This window comes from Rhopalosiphum padi, chromosome 2 (genome assembly GCF_020882245.1).
Source record: "Rhopalosiphum padi isolate XX-2018 chromosome 2, ASM2088224v1, whole genome shotgun sequence".
Classification (NCBI taxonomy): domain Eukaryota; kingdom Metazoa; phylum Arthropoda; class Insecta; order Hemiptera; family Aphididae; genus Rhopalosiphum; species Rhopalosiphum padi.
This window is the reverse complement of record NC_083598.1, coordinates 64,002,375-64,025,995: the sequence shown is the minus strand read 5'-3', so window position 1 is coordinate 64,025,995 and position 23,621 is coordinate 64,002,375. Positions and strand designations below refer to the sequence as shown.

At 31.2% G+C, this 23,621-nt stretch overlaps 1 protein-coding gene across 1 annotated transcript; it reads right to left on the bottom strand.

The window, feature by feature from the left end:
- Positions 1 to 713: 713 nt before the first annotated feature.
- On the bottom strand, positions 714 to 19,804 carry LOC132920520 (meteorin-like protein). The gene is made up of 4 exons (XM_060982977.1): positions 19,216 to 19,804; positions 8,330 to 8,739; positions 3,928 to 3,984; positions 714 to 2,690 (listed from the first exon to the last, which is right to left on the bottom strand). The coding sequence occupies exons 1-4, from the start codon at positions 19,404 to 19,406 to the stop codon at positions 2,341 to 2,343; spliced, it is 1,008 nt and encodes a 335-aa protein (XP_060838960.1). The 5' UTR covers positions 19,407 to 19,804; the 3' UTR covers positions 714 to 2,340.
- Between the last annotated feature and the right edge of the window lie 3,817 nt (positions 19,805 to 23,621).

Below are 23,621 nucleotides of genomic sequence, written 5' to 3'. Positions count from 1 at the left end.
TTCGCCCAGAGTAGTCGCTTGGCGGGTGGGCAGAGAAGGTCGCATTGGGAGGGGGGGGTACCGCCACCGCACAGGGTATATCCGATGACGCGGCGTCTTTCGGTGGTGCAGTGGGTTGACGGCAGTGGCGGCGGTGGCGGCGGCAGACAAACGAGTTCGTCGCGAGCACAGGGAATGTCGAAACGCCGCCGCTAATTAGAGGACGTCCCGTGAGCGCGCGCGAGAGATGGTCGCGGCGCGTGTTCTAAATAAAATCGGACCTTAATGAGACCGGCATACCTCGTCGTCTTGGTCGTCGTCCTCCGGAGGGCATCTTGCACAGAGGCTCCTCTGATTTATGGCCGGTTTTCAATTCGTACCTTTATTTTATTTTTTTCGTTCATCTCCCCTGTTATATAATATGCTCTTTTTCACTCTCGACTGGCCATTGTCCGGCCCGACTGTTCGTACGTATAATGCCACTAACTATATAATATATAATATCATATATCTAATATTATATAAATATATATAATAGGCATTTATAAAATGTTATTATTATTTTTTTTACAGTATAAAATGTATTTTGCAATACGTTAGAGAGGAAAACGATGTATATTGTATTATAATATATATGCACCTATTTATAAATAAATAGATATTTATAATAATAAGTAAAATATACGGTACAGATAAGGAAAACAAAGATCGTTAAATAAAAATATAAATATCCATTTTAACTGATAACACAAATATATTTTCAATATTAGTCGAATTAATTACAATTTTTGTTCGCTATATTTAATATCATTTTAAAAAGTTGAGATCATAATATATCGTAAAATGATAGTGACAATATATTCATATACAAACAAAAATAATGTACACAAAATATGAGATTTTACAATTATTAAAAACATAACAAAGTGATTAATATAATAATCCTAACAAACACATTATCTTAATATTAATATTTTAACATTGCATTACGAAATGCATAATATGAAACTCGTTAGAAATAATAGAATTATAATATAGCTATTGTTTTTAATGCGTAGGTACAAATAAAGTAAAATAATATAATAAAATCAAATAAACCATTTGATATAATATATCGTAATTTAACTACGAACCAATAATGATATTACTTGTATAAAAAAAACTTTCCGTTTTTCTTTTATTTAAGGTTTGGCACATAGATTCACATGTGAACGATATACAATTCGTGTATATAATATCAAGCGTACATTAGGTATATAAACGTAACAGCAGGGGAGGGAGTAAAAAGTACCTTTTGGCTACAGTAATAATAGGGTAAAAAATAAAAATATTGTAAAGTAAACGTGACATTCGCGAGAAATAAGAGACACGAAAGAAAGAAACGTGTCTTCTATACATTTTGCGATTCGTTATTACACTTTTAGTAAACAAATAGTCAAAACTCTGTATGATATATGCATAGCCAATTAATTTGTATATATTATTATCGTCTCGTCGACGCCTACACGGTTGGCGTGCGTTAAAGTCTTAAAATTACCAAGAATAATATAATATTTAAGTATATCATCGTATAGTATCATATCATATAGAATGTATAATAATTTCTACGAAAATCATTGCAAGAGCTAGATCCATCATGTACCCAGTGCATTAGTCAGAAATAAACGATTACTTATAGGTATAATACTAAAGATTTGATGTAGAGTTTCAATATTTTTAATTATAATTAATATATTAATGTTATACGCATCACGTTCACTGTGTTTTGTTTATATTTTTTTGAATTTGTTTTTAACATTTACGTAAAATGTTTAAAATCACAGCCACAAAACCTTTCTTCTACGTCAAGGAAAGTATAATAATATATATACACGAGTTTTTCTCTACCTCCCTCTTCCTACCACTTTTTACCGCGATGAGTCTCTTTGGCCGAACGTAATTTCTGCAAACCCACACAACGATCGAACTTTTATAACGATAATTATTAAATTATGATACCCACAAGTATAATAATACGACTTATCGTTTACAAAACGATCATCATTTATATACATATGTAGTCGTAGCAGTAAAAGCGATTTTTGTTTAAGCGTCTACTGAAAGTATAATGTATACACTACCTTTATATGGCCGTTTTTATAAGTAAAATAGTATAATTATATTATTATCTATATAACATGATGACTTTTGGAAAAAAAAATATTTAAAAAAAAACTTAATTCAACAACGGTTCTGGTAACCCTGTATAGTATGTAATGTATAACAGTTTCTACTTAGGTACTATACGCGTACCTATCTTATCCTATAGACATATATATAATATTATATATATGAAGGTATAACATGATGTATTTTCGACAGTCAACCGGCTAGAATGCAGCCGGGAGCTTTGTCCGCCTTGACTGCTTGTCGCCATTCTTCTAACCTGGGAGCACACCGCAGAGCCAATTCGTCGAATTTGGCTCGGGCCATGAACACGAACTCACCAGGCCCAGCGGCAGGCCTGCAACCCCGGCCGAACGTTATGGTCATCGGCCGGTCGTCACGTCGCGGTCGTCCGCTTTCGTCCTCTTGTTGCTGCTGCGGCGATGACACTTGCACCACCACCCGGTCGTCCTCTTCGGGCGGTAAACGGTGTGCCTTGGTGGGCATCACGCGCACGCGCGACACGTCGCCGTCGTAAGACACTCCCACTATGGTGCCTTGGACAACTGCAAAAGAGAAAAATATAATATAATTATTGATTCCAACGTTCACGTCATAATATTCCGTGGATATGACACGCTCATAAAATATTAAATGTGTATAGGTATATTAGATAGGGGTAGGTATAATGGAAACGGTTTCGAAGGATTTTTCGAATTTTCCAAGATTTCTCAACTCTTTTAGAATACAGAATATCGAACTATACCATACAGGATTGGAAAAGCACATACGACTGAATACTGATCCAAATTCAGATTTCGCGCCATTGATTATTAATTGAGTTAACAATATACATACCTATAAGTATGTATTGATTTTTTATAGTAAATTACAGATATATACCTAATATTGTTTTAATTACACATAAATACTCAAATATTTCTCGGAAGCAGAATATTTTTTGGAGTATTGCGATACATAAAAAACAAATTTTAAAAACTTACAACAAACATTTTTAATATTTTGCATATTCTGCTTCCAAATATGAAATTAAAAATGTATATTGTCATTCAATAAGTAAAAGACTTAAAAAATTATAACGATAAAAAATATTTTTAAAAACGTTAATAGATTTTGAAATAATGAGTAATTCGATAAAAGAATTACTCAGTATATATATATATATATTAGCGCGTAATTAAAACAATATTATGTACTATTATTCGTATTCTAAAGAGTAAGGACGAAATATAGAATAATTAATTCAAATAGAAACCTCAGAAGTACCTCGTAATCATCACTATTGTATTTAAAATATAATTATATATTACTAAAATTATTGTATACCTACGTATACATATATATATATTATATTTTGTACGTTTCCCACACCCGCTTGACTATCCGCGTATTGTTTATCGGAAGGTACCGGTAACACGTATCGTATATCGTTATTTGATAATAATTAAAAGAACTCTCTTAATTTCTGTAGATAAGTATAGACTCAGTGCCTATATAATTTAAAGATAACAATGGTCTAATCAAGTGGGCAGTGACTAGAAAAGGGATAATTAAAATGTAAATTATTTCATTGTACGCATATGTTTTATTGAATTTGTTTAAAAAATTAAAATTATTTTAATAAATTTAATATTTCGAATTGAATACGCGATAATTAAATCGATTATAGAAATAGATTTGGTTAATGTGGTCATTGATTTTTGATACACGCATCCGACCGTGAAAATGTATAAAATAGTTGTAAAAATTGAGTGTGAAATATAAATATACAACTAAACTTACCTAAACTACTCGTGCAGTAAGCTTGTGTCATTTCTTCTACGGTACACGGCCGGCATTCTGAAAATAGAAAAAAAATATATAATTAAAATCGTATTAAAGATGACATTGTAAAAAAATTATTTTTTTCATTATTTTATATTACTATAAAAAGTAAAAATAAAACAAAATATTCAACTGCTGTGTGTAATGTCTTATGTTTTTTTCTCCTTAAATTGACATATAATCATACGACGTTCCGTGGATGGATAAGCGTAATTTTCTTATAGATTAGTCAAGTCGTATTATTTTATTACATAGGTAGTATAGTTGAGATAGGTACTGAATGCATCTTTACACAACGAATTATCATATTATTTACTACTTTTGACTCCATCGTAGTATTAAAATCCAATAAAACGTCTATATATAGACCTAATTATAATTAGGTCTAGTGTTACATAGTTATAATTATAGTCTATTGCTGTATCTGGATAAGGAGTTCCAAATGCGCATAATATATATATAATATATATCCAATTAAGAGAAATTTATGTTGAACTGCCTATAACTTTTTTAAATAAAAATCACCATTAGCGTGTTTCTTCGACGACCACCATCTCCCATTGTTTATGGTGATAATAAATAAATATTATAACCGAGTAATAAAAGAAAAATATTATACATAATATTATAGTATTATATATACGACAGGAATAAAAGTGTGTATACAGTGTGTACTTTGTTAATGTAGGCGAAACCGGTATTTTTAAACAACATGTACCTATATATGTGGTTTTTTTATCGTGAGGTTTCTCGAGTAAATTTATGGTCGGTCTATTTTTTTTTTGTGACTTCCAACGAGGACTTTGATAGTACGCGTTTATTGGCCGAACGTAGGTTAAATCCGCATTTAACATATGAAAACCAAAAGAGAAGAAAAAAATGATAATATCGAGAATATATTACACTCATGTCAAAACTCAGTTAAAAAAAGCAAAATTATCTAGAAAATGTCTTGTTTTTATAGCCTGTACGATTTATAATATGCATATACTATATGTGGCAACGCGTGCTTTTTTATATTACTTAAATCATGATTAGGTATGTACGTACTTCAGACAAGTTATAGAACGAAGTAAAATCATTTTAATTGCGTAACAATGTGTAAACACTTCTAAAGTTGTTGAAAATATAATGCTTTTATGAAAAATCATTATATAGTCTTATAGAATTATATATGGTTAAACAATATTATTTTACACTCGCCCATTAATTATAGTCCTATATTATACACGTGTAATGAAAACCTGATGCCTATACTCGAGATAGTAGGAAGTCTAAGACAAATGCGTATTGTTAAGCTGATTTTCTATTGTTTCTGTAATGAAGTAAAGAAAATTAGGGTCAATGATCATTTCGACGAACAATATACCTGGGACACCTGCCCGATTTAATTTGTTCGGCGTACCTACGTATACAGCAATATCGGCGAGACGCCGGCATGTCATTGTTATTGCATATTATAATATATTAACAAACTCCGACGGCTTAAGACAAGCGTGATCGATGTACGAAATAAAAAATAATATCTATAACATAGAGGTAAGAACAAAAAAAAACTGTATATTATTATATCTATCTTGTAATCTTGGTTAGTTGATGGACGGACGTATGTAAAAACTAAATATGAACGCGATCACAATATATATATATATATATATAAACTATATATTACACACGATGTACAATTATATATGTTATCATGAAACGGGTTGTCCCGAATTTTAAAATCACAAAACGTCAGTTCGAATCACAGTGGTTCAAAAAAAAATATTAAAAAAATATATAAAATAATAATTATTATTATCATAATATGACACAAGTCGTTTAACGTCATTGTTTTTTTTTCTTTTTTTTCAAATCTAAATTTTTAAATTTTTTATTAGTGTTGTAAGTACAGATTGTAAATTTCATACTGATGAAAAAGCGATATATATATAAATTAATAATTACATTTCTGTGAAACGTTACAGCGCCATGTGTGTGCTCGCCGATTTATTTACATTTTAATATATTTTATTATAAATTACCTGCTAGGTAAACACCTACGTAACACCATAAAGCTGAATAATGTATACTTCGGAAAACAAATATGTTTATTTTTTTTGTTATTATTATTAATTTATAGTAACGGACAGCTGATCGTGTGTGCCGTCGAAAACCGCCGGTTTTAAGTTTTAACGCCATGCTCGTCACGCCCCATCAGATTAAAAACTACATATGTTTGTGAAATGAACATTTGGATGTTAATGGTGTTAATAGTTTATTTCTTCGATAGTTATTTCATGCAGATAATAATATACGAAGAACGGACGTCGGATGAAATGTAATTTGATCGATTATAAAATATGTTTTACTGCACAGCTGCGATTGGGTTCTGCGGCAGTTTTGTGGACTAAAAAACGAGTTTTGTTAAACGATTCCAATTTATTTTTTTCATACCAATGCGTTTTATATAGCCAACAACAAAATGTATTATTTATTTTCAAATACTAAAATAATATTTCCGGCCAAAGAATTTTTGTAGTTTATGATGGGTAGACCAATTAAATATTATACAACAATAAAAGTTTATCAAAACTTTTGCATTCTATTTTATATTCTAAGCGGAGCGGTGATGATTGTATATTGGTTTTACAAATTATTGTGTATGTATTTTATGACGCCTGTCATCAAAATGGAGTAGTAAAAATGTTTCAATCTTCCAATTCAAAGATGATTTCTGGAGAAGTATTGCTGATAACAACTTAGGTTAGGTCAAAAAGTTTGAAAACCCAATATAAAATTTCTCATAGGTTTAAAAAGATAATTATTGAAAATACATATTATATTGATGTTATGCATAGTTTTCTGACATTTAAATTTCACATTTAAATTATCTACGAGTAACTACTAATTAAATACAAAGTTATTTTCAAAATATCTTTAAATACTGGTTGTAGAAAAACATAAAACATAATATTTAGAAATAGGTACAGGCTAAGAGATTGTCCCTGTTCAGAATTGTTTTTTGTAGCGAATGATAATATCATAGAATTCAAGTTTAACACCTCCATTACAGTGACTAGTCAATGACTCAAATTACTCGTCAATTACTACACAGGACAGTGACTTCCCCAATATTTTTTTTAAAGATTTGTACTTTACGCCACGGTTGCTACAGGAGAAATAAACTATTATAGTTACGTGTTTGATTAGTTTCGAATGTACTTAAATATATTTTATGTTTATGTAGTTGATTATATAATATTAGTAATATTACATTATTCATTATTGATGCATCCATTTACTGAGTCAATCGTGTCGATAATTTCACAAACAACAAGAAAAAAAAACTAAAAACTTAAGTTCAATGTATTATTTTAATCGATGAACGGTAAATATTAAATAATAATCGGCAAATATACTACTGTCATGGACTGTCTAAAATCTAAATGTTTGTAGAACGTCCGATTTCGACAAAACAATGTATTCGACAGTAATAAAACAAATTAAATTATCGCGATTACTTGACTTATCAGTGCCGAACCGAATAAATATCGTATAATTTAATCAGCCTTGTTTGTGCCAATCATAGTCGGTTATCGTGGGGAAGAGGTTTTGACCCCTTCAATTTATTTATTTTTTTCATCATTTAAATTGTATTAGAAATGTTATTATTACTGTTATTTGTCTATTGATTGTTCTAGTCCCCTTTCCTAAAAATTCGACCAAATGTTTACCTATGGTGCCAATATATATAGATACTTAATAGATATTTAATACTGCGAAGGAAAATATAAAATATGACAACTAGGAAAATTGGTTGCAAACGAATAAAAATAACATTCTAAAATACATTTTCGCTAAAGATACACATCGCACTGGTCGTAAAAAATGAAAAATTGTAATAGGCACATTCTTGCAGCGAGTACCTGAGTACAAATTTAATTTATAAAGAAACTTTATTGGTTTTTGTTAGAGTTAAGTTAGTAGTGTTAGTACTACTTACTCATAATAATTTAATACCATGATGGTGGTTATTAATCTGATTTTATCATTAGATAATATACTTAATTACTTGTTAAACACGATTTGAGTCTGCTAGTCAAAATCACTACATTTCTGCGGTTAGGTCTCACTTGACCTCGAAAACCAGAGTAAGGTTCCTATATATAGGTTCAGGTTTATCAGTGCACCCAAGATAGATAGGAGAGTCTAACCAATGTAAATGTTTTGAATTTGGTATCCTACTTAAATTTATCCATGTTATATGCATATATACAGGCAGGTCAGGTACCTCCTATTACTGCATTATTGGATAGGATGCATAATATATAATGTAATACGTGGGTATGCGCGATTGCAATCGCCGTGCACTTACCGTCGTCGAGGTTGTCGGCTACGAACAGTTGGGGCGCGGGCTCGGCGAGCGGTTCGAGATCGTAACGGAATCGGACGGGACCGGACTGGTCGCCCGTCTTGTCCGCCTCCACGTAGAACGCGGCCGTGCCACCGACGCTCTTGAAACACCGTGACCGGAGCGGTTCGCCGGCCGTGCGGTAATCGTATACGGCGATCAGGCGACGCGGCGCGCTGTCCAACAGCACGCGCACGCCGTCCAGTCGGTCCGGTTTGAGGCAGACGCGGAACTCGCGGCCGCCACTGGTGCCCGTCAACCGGAACACCACCCTTAGCGCGCCCCGCGGGTACGACCAGCGCACCGTGCCCGCCCAGCACCGATCCAATCGGACGGGCCGCACCGAGTGTTCCGACGAATCCGATGTCAGTCCGCTGGAAAACAACAAAAAAACAAACACATTTTAAACATTTTAAATATTATTACATACATATTATAGTGATATTACATATGTTATAGTCAGACGATATATTATTATAACAATGTGCGATGCGCATGATTTATGTAAATTGCAATACACAATGGTCGTTTAATCGAAAATGATATGTATACATGTATAGGATATTTCTACATACTTAACATACACGGATATATAGGTGTATAAGGTTTATTGTAAAAAATAAATGTTTGAATTCAACGTTATTTCGTTTTTCTTATTATTATTTAAAATTCGTATATAATTAAGTTGGGTACTATATGGTATGCTCTTTTGTCACATTTGGATACATTGCGTGCGTCTTATCGATGTATATATAATACAATCTGTATGCGTTTAGCCATCCACTCGATAATCTGGACTTCCTAGTATTATACGGACAAATGTCTTAAGACCTAATCAAACATATTATTTAATAAAAACCACATCGCTTCATTTATACTAAAACCTCTCTATACCAGATTAAGCGGTGATTTCTATTCTATATAGTATTGATAATTCGGATGGAATTGATAAGTTAACATATTTTTTGTTTGTTCCTCTAAAATCAGTCGGATTTTTACCTCTTATATAATATATGTACATAATATAATGTTTAAACGATACGATCTTACACATAGGTGCCTAATAACAAATATAAATATATATATTATATTATATAACCGTTTGGAGTATATAAATTGACATGTCAACTCATATAATTATATATTATACACAGTACAAACACTTCAAGTGTACGTTAGTTACTTTAGATGGTACATAGATAGATATTATATTATAGAGTTTACGTGGACATAATACGTTAATCAAGTCACTGATGTCAGACTTAACATTTTTTTTCCGGACAAACATAATTACGGAGTAATATAACAGAATAGATATGCTGTTATATAGCTGTGGTATCAACGATACGAATATGTTAACATAATTTGTATCATCTATACGCGATACATGGTTATTACTTATTTATTATATACATAAAAAATTCGTAATCAACTCGGTTTTAAAACTGTTATAATCACTATGTGCAATACTACAAATTTTATATTATTTTAATGAGTCAAGAAAAAAAAATGTTATTTTGAAATCAGTGATTCGAAAATATCCAAAAATTAAGTTTTGTTGTTAACACACGAGATCAAAATTTTTCCAGTCCGCCCTTAGGATTTTTTTTAATTTTACGGATGAAATGCAAATTTTATTACCGCATTTTCCCTATAGGCAATTTGATGCCTATATACATAATATAAATAATGTATAGCCGACAAACGTCAGTGTACTAAACGCCTGCACGAGTAATAATATCCACAACGCATACCTATAGTACCTACGTAATGTTTGTAGAAATATATGTATATATACATTTAGTATAGTAGTCGAGTTCTGGTGGTACTAAATATAGGTGTATATTATAAACCAAAGTATATGCAAATCGAGCTATTACTGACAACGAAACCCGAAACACCGTTCTATTATTTCGTTTGAACTATAAAAGCAATCCGAATAAATTATGTCTACATAATAATACGCACTTCACCATCGTCGCTGTAAACCACACCAGATTTCAACACGTGTTAAGAAGAACGGCGTGTTAATTCATCTCGAGCGCCTTAGCCTATTGGATGTTTTTTAAGCGTCCGACAAACACTTGTGGGATGTCTGAGAGTCAACCCTCTGGCCCCGAAATCTGATGATGTCGACCCGACGACGCGAAGCGTCGATAATGCGCGATAACGAACGCGTCCGACGGATTGTCGTGCCTACGTGTTATTATTATTTTTTTCATATATATAACCCGCGACGGATTAATTCTATGATTAATGTCTTAACACGGTGGTCGTTATACATGTTATATTGTTTCGACGTCTCGTCTTCTTGAAATTAGAAATAAATGTAGGTACGTGTGAGAGGCACAACAAGCGTCATAAAATTAATATATAATAATGTAACTACCGGTCGGATACGTAGATAAATGTAGTTCGGAAAAATAAGGATAACCTTGAGTTGAAACAATCGTGTGTATATAGATGACTCTATATACTCACGTCTCTAATGATCTGTGTCGACAAATATTTCCGAAATAACGTCGGTCCACATCGTGACGTGTAGTAGATACTTACCACTGGATTAAAGTGTAAAAATATAATAGTATAATACTTTAATGGCGAGTAAAATGTCATCCCGGGTTTTAGGTTTGAACATAATATATTATGTATTAAGTATATTATACTGCACACATACGTAACAGAATATTGCATTGTGATTATAATACATATAATAATGTAAAATACATTAATACTCAATATATATTATATATAACACTGCAGGCATCTATGTATATATACACGAAGTATAATTATAATAGACCTCGTGTGGGGATTTGCGCCGACAGTAATGATATTAAATGATCGACGACGAAGAGTTATACAACGGACCACCGGGGAAGACGGGGCTTGCGCATTGGCCGCCCCAAGTTCCGATTATCCTTATACCCGGCTTATTGCGCTCCGTCTTGGATATTAATGATGGAGGTTAAGGATAACACGAAACTATCAACACACTATCTTCAATGGTATAGGACATAATAATATCATTATATTATATTGTATATAAAAGGCCCGCTTACGAGTGCCCTTCCGTCTTCTGTACTCGCTATATTGTATAATCCGAACGCATGATAAATGGTAACACGCGCGTAATGTGACGTCTATGAGATTTTTTCGTACCATAAATAATAGTTATTAATTTTGTCACTTCAATGAATAATAATAATAATAATAACTCGACTAGAGTAATTGATTTTCGGACGCATTGACAGCAGTGGCTCTTTTCTATTCCTTTTTTTTTATTTCATAGCAGCGCAGTGCTTGTAGCCTTTTTATATACTAAAGATATATTATATATAAAAAAAAAAACGAGAAGAAAAAAATAGTGACCTATTCTTTCGGTATAATAATGTGTTTTATAAATATTATTTTGATTTTTATGGTGGTTACAAAGGAAATAATAACACGGTCAGCGTACGGTGGTAATTCGCTGTCCAGACATTGGTAGCGTATAGTGAAACTAAGACCCACAAGGGTCAGAAACTCGAGTGTCAGCTGGCAGATGTCCCCCTCCATCATTCCGTTCGCATATGTATATTATAATGGAGTTTGTTTGGGGTTTCTTTCAACAGGTAGACAGGTATGCCTATAATGGCTATAATATATAGATAGCGCACAATGGCCATACCGCCGCCTATATTATTGGCTCTTGTGGCTCCTCCGTTCACTGTATATTATATTATTTAAGTATATTAAATTACCTGTGCCCACGTTTTTAGTCAAAGGCTATTTAATTATTGAGAATCTAATACATAATAATGCCTTACACACACGCGCGTTTATGACGTCTTTACGGAACGCGTCTATTGTGGTGAAAAAAGAGAACCCTTCTACACCGTTTATAGATACGGTGAATAATCGTTTTCATGAATCAAGTGCGTTTATATAATAAAATCAGCAAGACGAGCAATGTTCAACGCACGATGTCTCGCTAGTCGTCTTTCACCTATTGTCCGTGTAGGGAAAAATTTAAGACATCATAATATAAATTAATCTATTTTTTTGTACTGCGAACGATTAGTTATCTAACAAAAAGAATAGCGAAAAAAATAATACTACGTACGTCGACGATAAAATACACACATAGAATTTATATAAATATATATTTTAGCTTTTATGAACACACACACACACACACACACACATACACACATTTATATATATTGTTGTTAATAAGTTTATATATATTATAGTTAATAAGAACACTTATTTTAGCTTTGCGGTTCTTGTACCTAATACCTATATACGGTTTACGCGGTTTGTGAGACATGCGGATTGTTCCGACAAAGAAATTTATCAAATACTCGAATCGTTCTACCCGAATATTATACGTTTTTCCTTTCGTATAATGTATTAATCACAGTTGATGTTATACAACAGTAATTATATATATGTATACATGGACTTCGGTAGTTTTTCGTGGACAATAGAGCCGCGAAAACGTAATGCTGAGTGCCTCGGTCCACAACTATAGGTATAGGTATTAATAATATGTACATGTAATATGCATCGGAGATATTAAAATCGTATCATCAACCGTTTTCCTGGGAAAAAAAATAAAAACTTGAGATCTCTCACAATAGGACATCAGAAATATTCGACGTCAGTTCTCACCGTTTTTACCGATGTTTATTACCTTATACCGGTGGTCACTTGTAAACGACGTGTCGGTGCCACTCGAAACAGAAGTCCATGAGATCGGAATGAGGAAAAAATAGCGGAATCGAATAATGTTAATCGCTACAAATGACCGCGACACGCAATTATCGTGCTATTAAGTGTAGTTGTAGCTGTGATATTATTTTTGTTATATTATTATACTATGCGTTTCAAAGATGCTGAGACAAATCGAATGATTAACTGCGGTTTGAGAATTTTCATAAGTATCGTCACGCCATTATATAAAATAATAAAATATACACTGCATACATGAGTACAATAATACAATAATGCAATTTGTAATTCGTATCATACGACGCGACTTCCGCATATTAATGTTAAATCAATAGTGTCTAATACGTTCTGTATACTATTTTCATACGTTTTTCTATATTGGTTACTGGTTAGGTTTAGTCACAAGTAGAACAGAACAGATGTGGATTAAAATCTGCTCGTTTTGACCGAAGTACGGTCATTTTGCAGCCAGATTCTATATTACGCTGAGTTGCTGACAGTATATTATTTAGAAAAAGATTTTGTGTTATCTTCTTCAATTTTCGGTCGCCTGAACTCTAGAGTGTCTAGACATACAAACGTCTACCCTTTTTTTGATGAGGGTGTTCAGGGGATTGGATCGCGTGATACTTCACGGGATCTTCGTGCGGGGTCAACGATAACAAATATGTCATATTCTCGTCCTCTGCGAGCCGATTTCAAGAATACGTTTATTGTATAATATTATTCCCTTATCCTCGGACTACCGCAGTGGACAACCATGTATTGAATTACCTAATGGGTTTTCCGAGCGATTAGACGTTATATTTTAGCCGTTCATCGCCACTAGTATCGTGTTTCGGCCACAACATGCACGCGAAGTTTGACCAAATGTGAGTACGTTTTTTTTCCAGTTGAATAACCCTTCTATAAAAATGACCAATGGAGAATCATAGGTATTGGAAAATTTGTTTTAAATAACCGCCAAAAATATAGAGTTACATGAACGAACTAGGATAATTTAGCATTTCGTTTGTCGAGACAACTTGTTCGTTACAGTGACATGCTTTGAAATTGTATTGTCCGTGAAGTTGTTTAAAATGCATATATTTTTTTTTTAAATCCTCTATATAATAATGATGAGATAAACCCTCAATAGATGGCTATTAAAATAAATAACGATCCAGCGAGAACTGCAATTAAATGAACCTTTTGTTGAGTTCATTAACTATACAGACTGCGCAGTAATTTAGACTGATTACCCAGACGTGCAGGAATCTGCTGGCTAATATATGGTTTATTTTTTTTTGTCCTTGCAGAAAACAAGACTTTTTAACTAGTCACAAAAATCATTTAATTAGCGACAAATTTCCAAGGGTCCTGTAAAATACGCCTCACTGCCTTACTGAGCAGCAAAAACAATGCCACATGTTGCAATTACATTGATGGCCATCTGGTCCAGTGTGGCGGTGTCCCTTTACTGACAGGGTTATGTGTTGCATGTGTGTGTGGCGCCAAAAAACGTTTAACCACCCTTCCTAAAGTAAAATATATAACACAAGAGCCCTCGAGCACCATAATACTTTTATTTATTGCCGTAGTACCTACCAACGTGCAATTACCCGTAATCGTTTGAAGTTATTAAAAACTTCAATATTAAACTCAATAATAATACAATTGATCCGCAAAAAGGTCTATAATTTTGTACAATGGATAATGTGTGCACGCACGATTTTTGGAAATAAGGCCAATTATCCAAAGGACTTGTATATAGAAGAAATCGCACCAGGATGATCGATACGTTTGAGTGATCATCCCTAAATCCAGATACCGTAATAGCAATGGTAACCTTAGGGGGCTGATCGAAGAGAAAATTATTTTTGTTATAAAACGTGCCAAGTAATCGAATCGAGGTAGGCCCATTGTTACCGTTTCAGAGTCAAGCTGGGATCTAATATAAAAACACATGTTTCTATTAATTTTGTAGAACTTGTATTGTGATTGGAATTATGAGGTCTCCGGGTGGAAAATTTACATCAATGTTTTCACTACCACATAGAAGATTGATAAAATAACATGTTATCTGCTTTCACTATGCTTTACCGATCGAATATTATTTTTATCTATAATCGTTGGACTATGAATCTTATTAGTTATTAGTGTATTACCATATTTATTGCCGTACACACTACACACGTGTATTGAAGTTTTGACGGCTTTGTCGCCACCTGTTGTTATACACTATATATAGTTATATTCAGAAAATAAAGACGGCCGGTGTTGAAACAATATTTGAAGGGTCGTATCGTTTTACATGCTGCGGGCCCCCTCAGAACGTGTCGTAATCAAAAATAAAAACATAAAAACAAAAAAAAATAGAAGGGGAATCGTTCAAATGAAAATTTTAACAACTGAATAATATGTGATTACTGCATACGACCGGGTACAGACTACAGACGGTAGCCAGTTACTAATCATCTTGTACGATTCTCTTTCCATTAATGGCGTCGGTAATTATATACGTGTGGACGTTCCAATGCATATATATCTTATTCAATTAAAAAATCTTAACTATTATTGACTTATACACCTAATGTTATTATTTAAAAACTGGTTTCATCAGTACAATGTTTCATCTTTCGGAGAAAATAATCCTCAAAATGAAGACTAAAATATTAAAATTGAACAATTTTTTCAGTTATTTACATATTAAATACCTAATTTATTTTAATATACTTTTACAATATGTTATTTAAAAAGAAATAATAAATTCAATTAATTTTTTTCGTGACATCCAAGAAATATACTCATCCATACTTAATCATTTTTGTTCTGTAACTAAATAATAATTAATATAATATTTATTTAAACAGTTTTACGAATATTAAATTTGCAGTAGGTATCTAGTATATTAAATTTATTGTTCAGCTAAAAAGAAGTTATGTAATTGGAATAACACACAATATAAAGAAGTTCATCTTCTTTATACAAATCTATTTTAAAATATTAAATTTCGAGTAGTGCACGTTTGAAAATAATTGGATACTCTACCACAAAAGTCACGACGAAAAATCGTTGTTCTCACGGAAATATAGTGGACAAGGATAAAGTGTTTGTATCATTCTAAAGTTAATATAAAAAAATCCATTAATTTTGAATTTGCGTTCACCGCCTAGTAAATTATATATTTTATAAGAAAAAGTATGTATTTATTAGTATGAAAGTATAATAGCATATAATATACCACATGCGCATATACTTCTAAGTGGCGGGAATCAAGATAAAAAAAATAGTGTAGTTGGGGTGGATATTATTAGAATAATGACTTATCTTTTCAATGAAATAATGAGATTATTTTCTATATTTTTGCTATTTCGTGACATATCGTTTAATTAGAAATAAAAATGAACGGTAAGTAATTTTTTCTTGATCACGAATCAGAGAAAGTAGAAAACAGCTCTTTTTAATCTTGTTATAAAACATCAGTTGAACGAAGAACGTCACGAATCAGCGGCCGTGGGGGACGTTTTGTACAGAGAAATTGCACAGTGATGCGCGCTTTCGTGGGAACTAATAGGAACCGTTCATAAACGTTTGTCAAGAGCCAAGACTCAAAAATATTGCCCTATTTTATTTGAGGTCACAATTCATAAGATATTTATGCACATTTACAATAATAAATATGTATGGAAAAAATTGCATAATAAATACATTTTAACTTTTAAATTATTATATATCTAATTATACAAATTTTAAAATTAAAGTACATAAATAATGTTTTTTTATAATTAAATGGTCATGAAAATAAAGATATTTACCACTGAAATAAACACTAAGCAAGAATAAAATAAAAAACAATAGCTGTATAATAATGATATCGTTTCATAATATATGTTATCAACATAGTATAATGTAGTAAATATTTATTTTTTATTTTTTTTCTACTGAGTGTAGCAAAAACAGTTTGATATTATAACTAGGTCACGCTTTACAGTATCGCAAGTTACAAAACCATTTTCCATAAATATATAGGTGTTGTTTATTAAAATTAAATTAAAACATTTCTTAATTGTTAAAGAATATCGCATTACATGACTTAAAGCTCAGATTCAAATTGTATTTGTTTTATACTTGTAACAGGGTGTTTCACTTACTTTCTATAGTATAACTATAGGTACATTTTTTGGTCTACATTTAATATTATAATTTTCGTTATACGGCCCGAATACAAGATGCTTCAAAGAAGAAAGAACAACAGATAGGTGTAGCCACGTACAGGTGCCATTATAAGTAGTAAGTAGGTACTCAAATTTTAAACGTGCAAGATTATTATTATAGGTACAACAATGTTACTCTGATTGACCGGAACTCGAAGTGTCCCAAACAATATACAGTACAATAATTATTTTATAAGCCACACAATGTCACAATGGCCAGTAGTCACAGGAAGTCTCGTTAATTACTATAGTTGTATATAATAATTATTAAATAAATATAACTGCAACGAAATTTGAAAGGCACGCGTTTTGTGTTTGTTGATACGATTATTTATATGTTTTTAAAATATGCAAACGCACAATAAATTTATAAACAGTCAAAGAACGAAACATTAATAGAAAATTGGCAAGTCAGCGGTTGTGGAACAATACCTACATATAAAATGTTATTATTATTGTTCCGAAATCAATAATAATATTTAATTTCACCTACCTAAAATAATACTTTTTTTTTTATCAAGAATTTGTGATAATTCGAGCGCATTATTTTCTTGATTTTTTTTTTGTGTGACGAGAAAAATTTTCTTGAAGTAAAAAAAAAACTGGTTATATTTGACGATCGGATAAATATCATGCCAAATTTGGCAAAACACACAATTCTGGTTTGTATCTTATCTGTATCTGACTATATTTTTTTATTGTCAGTTATAATTAAAACACGGGGGAGGGAATGTATTCAACAAGTTAGTTCGTTTCAAGAGCTTTATTGGAACCAGTTTTGCGCACGTGACCTAATTGAAGTAGAAAAAATTGTGTTCAATCCAGTAAAGGAGTGAAACCTAATTGGCTTTAGATAAAAGAATATAATATAATATAATATATAACATTGATTTATCAAGGTATAGGTACAATGGTTAATTAATTTTCATAACATTTACTAAAAACCTACTTCTTAAATAAATATTTTCAATACAAAAACAAAATAAATTTTGACGTCATATAACTATGTTATTATGTATTTTAAAATATATGATACTTCATAGTTCTTTAATATTTTATTTATACCAAGAAATAATTATGTTTAATTATATTTAAAATAATAAGTAGAATTAAATAATATCAATTATATTCACAAACATTATAAACTTCCTTACATTTCCCTCCTTTTGGCACGTGTTGAAGTTATAGAATTAATTATTAAAAATAATTTATATCATTATAGTTATGCTATGTCATAAAGTAATTGATAAGTAAAAATACCACACAAAATGTCACAATAAAAATGAATTATAAAATAAAAATTTGTTTTTTTCAAAAATGATTGAAACAAATCTAAACATTTATATTTGTTACCATAATGATTTTTTTACTATATGATATATTATAAATAAATTATATGAAAAAAATGCATATGTCTATACTATTGACTAATATGAGATGCGAATACAAACACACTTGTTTCTTTTCCTAATCTTTAAGATTACATAAGACAAAATGTATTGACACTATCGACAATATTGACAGTATAAATATAATCAATTATATTTTAACAATGATGTGGATCTTATTCGTGTATAAAAAAAAAATATCTCTACTGTAAATAATAGTGTTTAAAATTAAAAGATAATTGTGGAAATCGTATTCAAACATTAAATTGAAAATAAATCACTAAGTAAAATACCAAAACTGTTAGCATCGTTGTCGTGATGACAATAGCCACTGATCTCACCGTCAGTCGACGTTTAAAGATAGATACGTTTGAGCGTTTTTATCGATTTCCGGAAAACCCCCTGGTTTTAATTAGATCACCCAAACACGGAACGTCTGTGTGTAGAGCAAATTACGCTCCAAAATCAGAGTACCTTCTGTAGTGTCTGCTTTATGTCTAAATCATAATATATTATAGTGCGACGAATGCAAAGTACAATAATATTTTACCTTCCGCTCCAATCACAGCTGTCGGACGCACGTGACGTCGTCGCCAGGGCCAGCAGGAAAAGTGCCACCAGCAACAGAATAGTAGTCGTCGTTGTCTTCGTCGCGAAAACGTAACGAGGACAGCGCGACGGCTGGCCCGCGACACCACCGCCGCCGCCGGGCCAAAGCCGCGAAATCGCGGCGGCGGTCATTTCCTCGATGGTTCACCCGCGCTTTTGTACCGATATTTGTATAGCCACATAGGTGTACGTTCGGGTTGATTTCCGCCACCGCACACCACGATACGCGTCGGACGAGAAAAAAAAATTGAAAATAAATATTCAACCAACGTCCAATTGAGGTCGGTCAAAAACGGTCGTAATAATATTTTTATTTTAAACAGACTCGGAGATGTGCGCACTGCAGGAACACGCCGCACGGATAAAATATACGCGAATTGAATTCGACGAGAAAACGATAAGTAAACAACAATATAACGTCGCACAGAACACGGTTCCTACACGAGTGGATGCCGTCGACAGACTGACCTCGCCAGTCGTTGAATCGTACGCGTCGCCACTCGCCGTCGTCGACGCCGCCGCTCTCGATCGGTCGCGTTTATATCAAGACTAAGAGCGCGCGCACGAGCGCGAGCACAAATCCCCCACCCTCACCACAACCCCTTGGGGCCGCCGCAGACGATTGGGTTTATTAGGACGAGCATAATATAAAAGCCGAACCGGTTTGCCGCCGCTGCTTGAGGTTTCGTCCCGCGGGGTTCTACACACGTTTCACCGGACTCGACTCTCCTCGACGAGAGACTAAAATAATAATAATAATAATATTACAAAAACGCACCCCGGCGGCGGAACTACGAAAAATCGTCCCCTCCGGCTTGGAGCTGACCCGACGACGCGCAACGGTCAGTAAAACCACCCTCGGGACAGGATGATTTAGTGTATATAGATGTGTACTATGTGTACCTATATGTAATATATAAATATAAATACAGTGTATATTTAGTATATTATTATATCTTTAGGCAATAGATTTGGCAAGAGTCAATGGTGTAGTGGAAGATTGATGGGCGATGCAGGTTTGGTGTATTATTACGTGACGGTTCGTGGAAATAATTGCAACTAAACACTATCCGTTTCTTCGACAAAATAATATATTATATTGCGATGTATGGTGCACGTGATTAGATGACACTGTATAGTGTGTAGAGTGGTGCCATATAATCTCACCAACAATATTATTAATGTCAAACGAAATTAATACCAAGTTACAACCTAATGCAGATCGATATTCGTCTGTTCAGTTTACAAATTGTATACCTGGCTACCTAAATAATAATATAAGACATGCTGTAGATCCCGAGCCTGCGGCATGCTTAAAAATTAAAAGTATAATTGTCTGATAAATCGTAATCAGGTGATATATATTGATCGCTAAGATAATACTATAATTCAATATTTGGCCAAGTACATTTCATAATCAAACAATTAATGAATAATTATATAACTGCTGAAATCAATATTCAGCTTGCTTACCGCTTCAACGATAAAAAGTACACCCGTTCGAAATACTGTGCTTCGATTTCAAAATAGTATAATATATTATACGTTACCTACACTTTTTACTTAAAATACATTTAATTTTTGGGTTTTCGCCATTATACGTTCTTTATTATGTTTTCAATTTATAAATATATTTATGTAATACCAACGTCATCTGTCAAATCTGTGAAAAATGTTTTAAAATAAAAATAGAATTGTTTGTTATACAATTTAAAAATTAGGTAATATTATTTACATGAAGTACCTATTAATAATAACTACTCAACAGTCAACATATTTTATAATAAAATCGAATATGCCCATATAAGTTTCGAAATTTCATATACATAATTATAAAAGGTATAAAATATATGACTCTGTGGTTGACTCCATAGGAGGGCTGTACATATTCAAAATATGTAAGTAAAATATGCTTATAAAAAGGTCGAAAAATGAATAGTGTTATAGTGTTTTTAATTTTTTATTGTATATTAATGAATAATATTATTACAATAGGGTAAAAATTATGAATAATAAAATATTCTCCGAAGGTTAGGTTAGGTTTAATTTAAAAATTACATTATCCAACTCAATACTTCTATAACTTTACTACAATTCATCAAAATTTCAAAAATTATTAAAATTATTTTGGATTTTAAGATATAATAAATATGTATTTGAAATTTGAATGTATAATAATATGCTTATATTAACATAATAATATGTATTTATTCATTATGGACATTCGTTATAATAAATATAATATATTTAGATAGGTATATACTACTATATATATATATAGTTAACTATAGTTAATTATGCTTATTATTAATACATTTTTTTCTGTTTAAATATATTATTGAATATGATTTTCTTAACTAACTATAATGGTTTTTAAACGCGTACTATAATAATGTATAGGCTTTATTATGTAATACTAATAAAGAGTGTGGAATGCCCATTTTTTAAGTTTTCTCGGTTAAATTTTAAGAATAGGCACTGTAAATAGAGGATTTTAAAACAGAACTTTTAATTAATGGTTGACAATAAATTAAAATAGCATTTGTCATTTATTCTTGATCAGTATATCTATCACTTTCTCATTCGGATTAAATATTATAAGATTTAACTTGGTATTATATAAATATACTAACATATTATAATATCTTATAATTAGATATTGAGTTATATTTATATTATAAATTTTGGAATATCGCTCAATAAATTTGGTTCTCGATCAAACTATAGGTACGTTCGAATTCCATTTTATTTATACTTAAATTATTGAATATATTTTTACATTTTTTTTATCAAAAATTATAAGCACATTAAACTATTTCTAAAGATCAAAAATTCTTCAATTCGATTTATTATTATTGAATTAATTGTTATGATATGTAGATAGCATAAAATTATCATAAATTTATATTTTAGATATTATCCATGTACTCGTACATGGCTGGTTCAAACTAATTAAACTGTTTAGTTTCATTTGTGGACACTGTTAATTTTTTTAAATTAACCAACTCGCATATTATTAATTTGTGTTTTGTATAATTTGAAACAACATAATTTAAATGGGATCAACATTAATTTATAAAACACATTTGTAATAGTTGTCTTTTCAACAAAATAAATAGATGTTATATATTATGTAATATTGTAAATATATTTATGATTAAACACGCCATAAAACGTTCTCGAATTTAGTTTCAAGTGTAAATTATTTGTAGTTTTTATTTTGTTTTCCACTTATACAATATGTAAAATAGGAAACAATAATATTGGGCGAATGTAATTTGCACCAAAAACAACCTAAAGAAAAAAAAATTAATGTATTTTTCGCTACATCTAAAAATAAATATGTAATCTGCACCATCTTGTACCTTCGAAAATTGTTATTTGCGCCACTTTTAAATAATTAAACCATTTTTTTTTTCACAGATTAATATATTGTATTTTTAATCATTAACTAATCAAAATAATTGTAATAGTTATACATTTCTAAAAAATTATTAAAAGTAATTAAAAAAAGTATTAAATAAGTACAATTCCTGTTATTAAAAAAACATAAAAATCAGTCATATTATAATTATACATAAATGTATATAAGTGTAATTAAATTCCAACAATTGAAGTTAAAAGTGTGATGCAGATTATATATTCTATTTCGTTTTCTGTCGTGGCGTAAATTACTAAAATTAATTTTTAGATGTGGCACAAATTACATACGTACTTAAATTTACCTATTGGTGGCCCAAATTACTAAATTATATAGGTAATAAAATTAGCACAAAATACTATCTCCCATAATATTATAATACGTTTCATGGCAATCTATATCTAAATATAATTTTAGGTTTAAATATATCTGATGCAGGCGATATTATAGTCTTATAGTTAAGTAGTAACGTACTTATTCAATTAGGTACACAAATTCTTGCTTACGGATACTTATATTACTATAACTATATTCGTTGTTAGTAAATTCTTAACAAATCCATTATAGTAATTGTACAGTTCTTATAAATTTATAAATACAATATTATATTCAATTTTACTTTTACTAATGTTTCCAATCTTTCATTCCAACTTCTAAATTCTAATGACTACTAACCACTAAGCTATACTATACCTAAACATATAAAAAAATTATTCAGTTCGGTATACGAGTACATATGTCCTGACAAAATACTAAACGTAAGAATTTAGTAAAATAAATAATAGTAATATTAATTAAAATTATAAAAATATTTAAAATTGTAATCTTATCTAAAAAAAATTCATTTCACTTAATATTTAACCATATTTATAATCATAATCAATATGAAAAGAACATAATTATGTACGACATTAATTGAAACTTTA